Source organism: Stigmatopora argus, chromosome 17, assembly GCF_051989625.1.
Source record: "Stigmatopora argus isolate UIUO_Sarg chromosome 17, RoL_Sarg_1.0, whole genome shotgun sequence".
NCBI lineage: Eukaryota > Metazoa > Chordata > Actinopteri > Syngnathiformes > Syngnathidae > Stigmatopora > Stigmatopora argus.
Window position 1 is genome coordinate 10,626,948 of NC_135403.1, and position 7,563 is coordinate 10,634,510.

At 45.2% G+C, this 7,563-nt stretch overlaps 1 protein-coding gene across 1 annotated transcript in view; it reads right to left on the reverse strand.

The window, feature by feature from the left end:
- zeb1b (zinc finger E-box binding homeobox 1b) overlaps positions 1–7,082 on the reverse strand; it is a 42,804-nt gene extending 35,722 nt beyond the window's left edge. The window contains exon 1 of the mRNA XM_077624685.1: positions 6,802–7,082. Within this exon, the coding sequence (XP_077480811.1) occupies positions 6,802–6,859 (58 nt within the window). The 5' untranslated portion in view covers positions 6,860–7,082. The remainder of the gene's footprint in view (positions 1–6,801) is intronic.
- Positions 7,083–7,563: the final 481 nt, after the last annotated feature.

The following is a 7,563-nucleotide window of genomic DNA, read 5'->3' on the forward strand; positions in this document are numbered from 1 at the left end:
CAGCGTGAGTAAAAGATGTACAATAGCTTGAGATTTGCTGTCCTGCCACATTTACATGCATTTTGTACTAAGACGCCATGTCCTCTTTAAGTTTGAATAAGGGATTTCTGGACAAAGAATTGCGAATAAACTATGTTAAGACAAACGTGAAGCCAAATTCAAGAAGCATGTAAACTGTCTCTTAACAACAGATTTAAATGGGTCAATCAGTCTGGCTAAAGATTAAGTAACAGTTAAGGTGCTTAAATGCCAAATAAATACTTGTATCACAGGCGATAAAAAAACAATCACTTTCTACTATCTTTTTGTATTTTTCATTCATAAACTCACATATAGCATGCAGTATTTACAGCAGCGACGCTTTCTTAGATGGGGTCACACTCAAGGGCCACTGGGAGCTCAAAAAATACTTATGGGTTAAATGGGGCGACGCGGTTACTCCGTGCCTCCCTCTATTACGCCCTCCCTCTGCTTTCAGGCACACTATTCTCCTTTCATTAATCCTGTGTGGATGTTTATCCATGTTGACATTCAGCATAGCAGACGGCCCTTTTTCTGACTAACAAACAGGGTGACTAAGGTTTTCTTTGCTTGAGCTGTCATAGGGCTCTCGCCTAGCCCGTCTCGATCAGCGTACAAGCTCGGGGGGACACAGGAGTGCTCTCGATTTGTTAGTCATTGCGACCCTTGGGACATCAAAGTCAAGCTGCGCAACTGGAATCAGTGTGTGAATATATATGTGTGCCCCCTCAGGAGGGCCATTATCAGTTGTGTGTGCTATGGAGAGGAAAATCAATATGGTCATCATAATGGGCTGGCAAAAAGCCAGCCACTACGCTGTGTTCAAAGCACAATGCGCAGCAACGGATTACTTCTCATCTGATGTCATCCAATTTCATCCCTGTGGACCGAGCCACTGTGGGACTATAATAAGGTCAAGCACATTAGAGGGGGCTAGCTGACAAACGTCTTTGTGAAAGAAAAAAGTTGACAAACTGACAGTCAGATACTCTGAAGTGATGCTCTGGCAGAGGTTTGCCCTAAAGAGCTTTTGCTTCACACAACACAAGCTGGCGTGAGCGCCTTACTGATCCCGCCTTCTGCCTATTGTGTCTGTCCAGTCTTTTTCATTAACCGCTCCACTGAGGACCACAAGCAAGAGGGAGGGGACGGACGGATGGATGGGCAGGCGTGGGGGGGGAGAAAGGAGGTGGTGGTAATGATGGGGGGGTGCAGACAGACCCAAAGGGAATAACTGTTGTTGCGCCAAGTGCACAATTAGAAGGAAACATTGAAAGCACAGGTTGGGACACCATACACAATATTTGTTTGTACTCCTTATACTTCTAAGTAATCACTCGTCAAGGTACACACATCACTCAAGAACATTATCTCACCCTTGCACCTGTTGGAGGTGGCCAAAAAGGCAGTGGGATTTTTTTTTGTAGAAATATTTGCAGGTTTTATGTCGCCGAAGTCATGTTGCGACCCCACCTGTGCCAGTGAGTCACTGCTTTGGTATCAGGTTTGCATGATCCAGTTAAGTTAGCTCAGTTAGATTTCAGTGCTGCGCTGCCCACGTTTCTATGTGTGTCTGTATCAAGGCCCTGCTTGTCTTTGTCAGTTATCCAAGCCTAGAGCCAGGGGCCGATTAGGGGTCACGCATCAATTTATTTTATTGGGTCACCTATTGTTGGCTTAAAATGCATTTTATCGATTGCCACAGAATTTCCGGTTAACTGACCCTTTGATTTTGTGATAATGTTGGCTTAGATTTTCTTTCCAAAACTTAGTCTGAAATAGTTGACCATACCCAACACGCTGGGCGTGAAGCTTTTCTCTGGGAAGAAGTAGCTCATGCTTCTCCTGAAAGGAAGGGGGGGTCACATTTTGCTTGTGCGCAACGGCTGTTGTTTTGTTCAGCTCATCAAGCTGACGCGTTGTTACAGGCTAAACCCCCACCCACCCCAACCTTCAAACTCCAGGATATTACCAGCCTTTCAGAAAGACTGTTGCTGGTCCACGGATGGGTACGTCACCCTCATTTGGGCAGGGCCCAAGGTGTGCGCCCCCTCCCTGTCACATTGTCCTCATGACTCATTCTTGAGATTGGGTGAAACTCCTGTCTACTGGGCCATATTAAGCCTTCACCCTTGTGCTAAAAACGGCGTGTTGGGCAGCACCAGTGTATCCCACCAAAATACACAGGCTGGAAATGTAATGAGCAGTATGTAAGGGGAACAAGCGTGACGTAGCTCTAAGCTACATTTACAAGATAAAAATGTCAGAGTGGTACAATGTGGGTCCTTCAGGGCCTTAGGCTGTGTGGGAAGGATTTGATGAATTCTGCTTACGTTCCACGGATTCCTCCCTCGCGGGGACCTTCAGGAAAAGAATGGGTCATATGCAAATGGCATGCACAGTATGGAGGAGAAATTTCCCACAAGCCCAGTGTGAAAAGGGCTCTCCCTCCCCATGCCAGGCCCGCTGAATGGGCCTTTTCTTCTGCCACTGAAAGTGAATGAGGTAGAGCAGGCTAACTGCAAAGGTAACTAGGCTCTTTCTCCTCAGGCTTTCTCACTAAAGCCCCAACACACAATGGTTCATTTACGCATTCAACCACACAAACCACAATAAAGCACATCCAAGCGCAGTTAAGGGGGTTACTGAAACTGACTCTGGGTTTAAAACTCCTTCTTTATGCAGGAGGAGCACCTTTTTATAGGCTAATGCTCTCTTCCTCTGTGGGGGCAGCTAATCATTAAGCGGCCTTAACAGAGGTGGGATCGTACATCATATAATTGTAATTTCAAGGAGCTGCCCACTGAGTAAAGTAATTCTCCTACATCGACAATGCCCCTTAGCCGTAAAACATTCCGCCTAAAACTGTTACCGACACGAGATTAAGTATAACTCTGACACACGGCCTTTTTATCTACTGTACGAGAGTGCTGCTGCCATGTGTCGTGCTTTTTATCTGCCATCACGAGTCTTTCAGCCATCACCTGCTCGAAACGTCTTGGGACACCTCAGTCGCTTCTCTCCAACGCCATCCATCCCCCACTTGCCGGCCCACGGGGAACACGTAGCCCACAATTTAAGGGGTCACCAAAGAATGGACAGAGAGAAGGAGGGAGAGGAGAATGAGCCGAGGACTCCAAAACTCCCTCCCTCTCCTCCCCACTCTTCCCCTTTCATTGAACAGACTTAAACACAAACACAATTGGACATGCTGGAAGCCTCACAATGGCACAGGGGAGGAAAGTGAAGTCATACTCCAGGCACGCTGGGTGCCTAGGTCAGGGGGCAATCAACAGCACCCCTGGCTACTGTGTCTTAACCCCTTCGCCTCTTCTCTCTTTTTCTCCAAAATAAAGGAGACGCTTGGGGAGGGAGGAGAGTGTACGGAGGTGGGGCCATTTCTTCTTGCCACTTTCAAATGAAGTTGCTTCATAGGGAAGTTGGTGAAAAGATGTGAGATAAATGAAATATTTCCTCCTCCGCTCATGTCTGCACACAACAGGGGTGGACCTTTTAAAAGTAAACACGTCTTTAAAAACACGACAGAGAGCATGTGGAGCTCCATAGCCAATCCCCACCGCCTCGGATGCCAGTATTTGTTCCACTTGACAAACTGTATCCACCGCTCTTATTGTTCCCATGCAAACTTGCAGCGTGTGGTTGTATTCAGAAGTTTTTAGGCCTGGTGATAGATACCAGCCAGCTCACTCCGTATGCTCTAGGTTTATCAAGCCAATAAAGGAGTGCCCAACATCACAAGTATATGCAAAGTGCCGACCTCATTTTCTCTATTTGATGGGTAATTCATCAGGATGAGGGGGGAAAAACGAGCACTTTCAAACATGTTTTGATGCAACAGCTATTGAGAAAGAGTCCAAAACTCATCTCGGTGACGCCCTGTTTATTTTTGCAAAGAATGTTAACACCGGACACATTCCTCTATTCCCAAATTGCTGTGTTAAATTACCTTTGCAGGGAATGGCGGGTATTCCCGAGAGGCTCGGAATGGAGAGAAGCGACAAAGGGAGCAGTAGTATCCCACCAATTGCAAACACCTGTCATTCTGCGAGCTGTTAACACCTCTCTGTTTACAACAGGGAATGGAGCTCACCTTGATCTCCACAAAACATGATGGCGAGCAACCTGGCTAAAGCCGTTCACAATCAAAGACAGGGTGGAGTTATAGCTATCCGAAAAATACACTATGTCAAATTTGACAAAAAAATACACAGTTTTACAATAAGGGATTTCACTTTACTATAAAAAAATGTAACTGAACTTTTCTTGCGGGATATGTTAGTTTGCATGACAGTTATTGTAAGCATGGCCAATAAAGCAAATGCAAATGAGGTCAAAGTAACAGACAAGACATCTGCCTGGTCACAGACTTTAAATATCAATAGGCCTGTGTAAAAGCTTGTCGATTTAAAGGGACAAGTACACACTCTGAATTGTTTATTGGGAAGTGTTTCCAAAAGTCAAGAGGTAGCATTTATTAATGAATAGTGCAGTCAACAAATGCATTTTAAAAACCGACATGATGGTTCTAAAATGCAATTTCGAAGCCAAAGTTTATGAAACCCTGTTCTAAGAAATTGTCACCAAAGAAGCTTTTCCACTATGCTGTTATCTAAGGTGTGTCCACATATTTACACCCAATCTCCAGAGATGAAGCAGCTAACAGAACACGCCTCAGACCAAACTAAAATGACAGCTGGTGGGGAAAAAAAAGACACTTCTGGACAACACTGACAAATTACCAAAGCAAGTATGCTTTTTAATGTTACCTTCCACATCAACATCCATTCCAAACTTCTTTTGCAATGCACCAAAACCAGCAAACATTCCTGCTGCTTTTTCCACCTTGCCATGAACCTCTTAAAACAGTTGACTCATGATTTCATAGTGACATGTTGCCAATGTGCACATCACCCTAGTGCCATAATTACTGTAGTCATTCATGTAGCTCAATGGCTCTGCGTCATTTACATTTGTTTTTAATTAACATTATAGCTATTATATTATATTATAACTGGGCGGCCTGGGGGGTGAGTGGTTAGCGCGTCGGGCTCACAGTTCTGATATCGAGGGTTTGATCCCAGGTTTTCATGTCTCTGGGCTTGTGTGGGTTTTCTCCGGCTACTCCGGTTTCCCCCCACATCCCATAAACATGCAGGATAGCCTGGTTAAACACTCTAAATTGCTCCTAAATCTGAGTGAGAGTGTGAATGGCTGTGTCTCCTTGTGCCCTGCAATAAGCTGGGTGCCAATTCAGGTTGTCCCTTGCCTAGTGCCCATAGTTAGCTGGGATAGGCTTCAGCACCCCCGGGACCCTTGTGAGGATAAGCGGTTTGGAGAATTAATGCATTATAACTATTGCACATTTTACATGCTGATGCCCATTTGCATTTAAGTTCAAAATGTAGCCCTAGAATAATTCCTTGTTTGTTTAAACGTGAAATATCACGTGTATAACACTGGGTGGCACAATATACAACAAATGATGACGACAAACCGCACCACTTGTCAATATTCATCATTTACCGGCAGAAAGTCGTGCGAGGGATGCAAATGCAACCTACATTTTGGAGGCAGCTACGTTTTATGGCAATCTTGACTCAATGCAGGCGTTAGGATGAGTGACGTTGCAAAACGCAGCAAGAAAATGTTTTTTTTTTAAAAAGCTGATCGAGTGACAACTGTCCCAGTGGAATTCGAAGGATTCCCATCGCCGCAGCCGGATCCGGAGCCCGAGCGCCGGTGTCCTTATATGGACTGCGCGCAAGCTCACATAAACAGGCGGACAGGCGCGTGAGCTGCTCCGGAACCTCGCTCAAAACCTTGGCGTGTTTCTGATAAGCTCTCGGTTCCTCATTTACCTCCATATAAATACATCCAGCGCTAAACAAAGCCCAGAAAGTACAAAACACGCCAGTTAAACCCGCAAACGCCCATATATTCGCTGCAAATAGGTTAGGGCGAGAAAAAAAACACGCTCAACAACGGGTTAAAGAGACCGACAACAAAAACAACTATTGGTGTGCTTGATAAAGTTTTGGAAGGCGCTCAGTTGAACTGACTTGCCTCGATAAGGTGCTGGCTCGCCCAACAATATCGTAAAACGTTACTTGTTCACAGTACTTAAAAGAAAAAAGGACCAAAGAGTGGATTTGAAGTTTGATTCATATTTAGTATACGTCCGCGGAGGCGCAACTACAAGTCGCGGTATTAAAAAGCGCGTTGAAAATAGGAATAAGAGCGAGTTGAACCTAATTCTCTATTAGTATCTTTTTATAGAATGGAAACGCGTAGAAAACTGAAGGCAAAAGGCGTTGAAAGACAGATAAAAGCGCTGCCCGTTGAGAATAGGGTGAGGTGCGAATAACGGTCTCGGGTGCAGCGGACCGGTTAAGAGCGATCAAAACTCGACACAATGTTCTCAAAGCGAGTGAATCGCGGGTTTAGAAAAAGAGGAGGGAGACGTCTCCTTCCACGAATGTTAACAGGAGATAACACAGCGTGTCCGTTTAGAAAGGGTGAGGTGCGAATAACGGTCTCGGGTGAAGCGGACCGCTAGGCGGAGGGCGAGACGCGCTTCCCAGGTATAACGGTACACCACATAGGCAGCGATAGAACACTCACTTGCTACTTCACGGCACTTTCGGGGACTACAAAAAATACAAATAAAACACACTAAAGTTGCTAGTGAAAGCACCGAGGGACGCAACAGTCCATCCGAATGGAAAGCTCAGGGTCACAAGTAGTTTTTTTTTTACTCACCGTTGTTCCTCCTCGGGTTCGCCTGCTTTCTGCGCTTACACCTGGGGCCATCCGCCATGATCCTTTCGTTGTGTCTAAATGCTGCCGGAGAGTCACCTCCTCTCTCACCCCGTCGCCCCCTCCGTGTCCTCCCTCCCCTTCACCTCCTCGTATCCGCACCTGGTTTACGACACTAACACTTTACGACATCACCTTCTCGCGTATACCTCCCCGACTTGAGTTACACACACACTCGCACACACTCCAGTCCCATCGAAGGAAGCAATGCGAGTGGGGAGAGGGGGAGAGGGGGAGAGGGGGGGAGACGGTATGCCTGGGTGGGTGCGATGTACCTGACCGGCCTCTAGGAAAGTGAGCAGGAGCTTTGCTCTTTTAAGTCATTTGCTTTGGTCATCAAAGGTAAAAAGCATAAATGACTTTCCTTTGAGCCCACGTCATAAAGCAAGTCACATGTATGAATGAAAAATTTACATTTTATTTTCATAAAAGACCACTACAAAGAGTGGGTTATATTTTCAATTTTGTATGGAATTGAAAAAAAAACTTGTTACCATGTTATAGAACATTTTGTAAAATCAGTCTTGAGTGTGCATGGAAACAATACTAAAAGTGTAGAAAACACCTGGTGGAAGTCACCTTTAAAGGAGTTAAAAGTCAAACAATACTGTTCTTTTTGTAATATCATCATCCAAAATCTTATTAAATCCTAAAGCTATGAAAAATATGAACTTATTACCTGCCATTGACAACAGTAACAAGGCA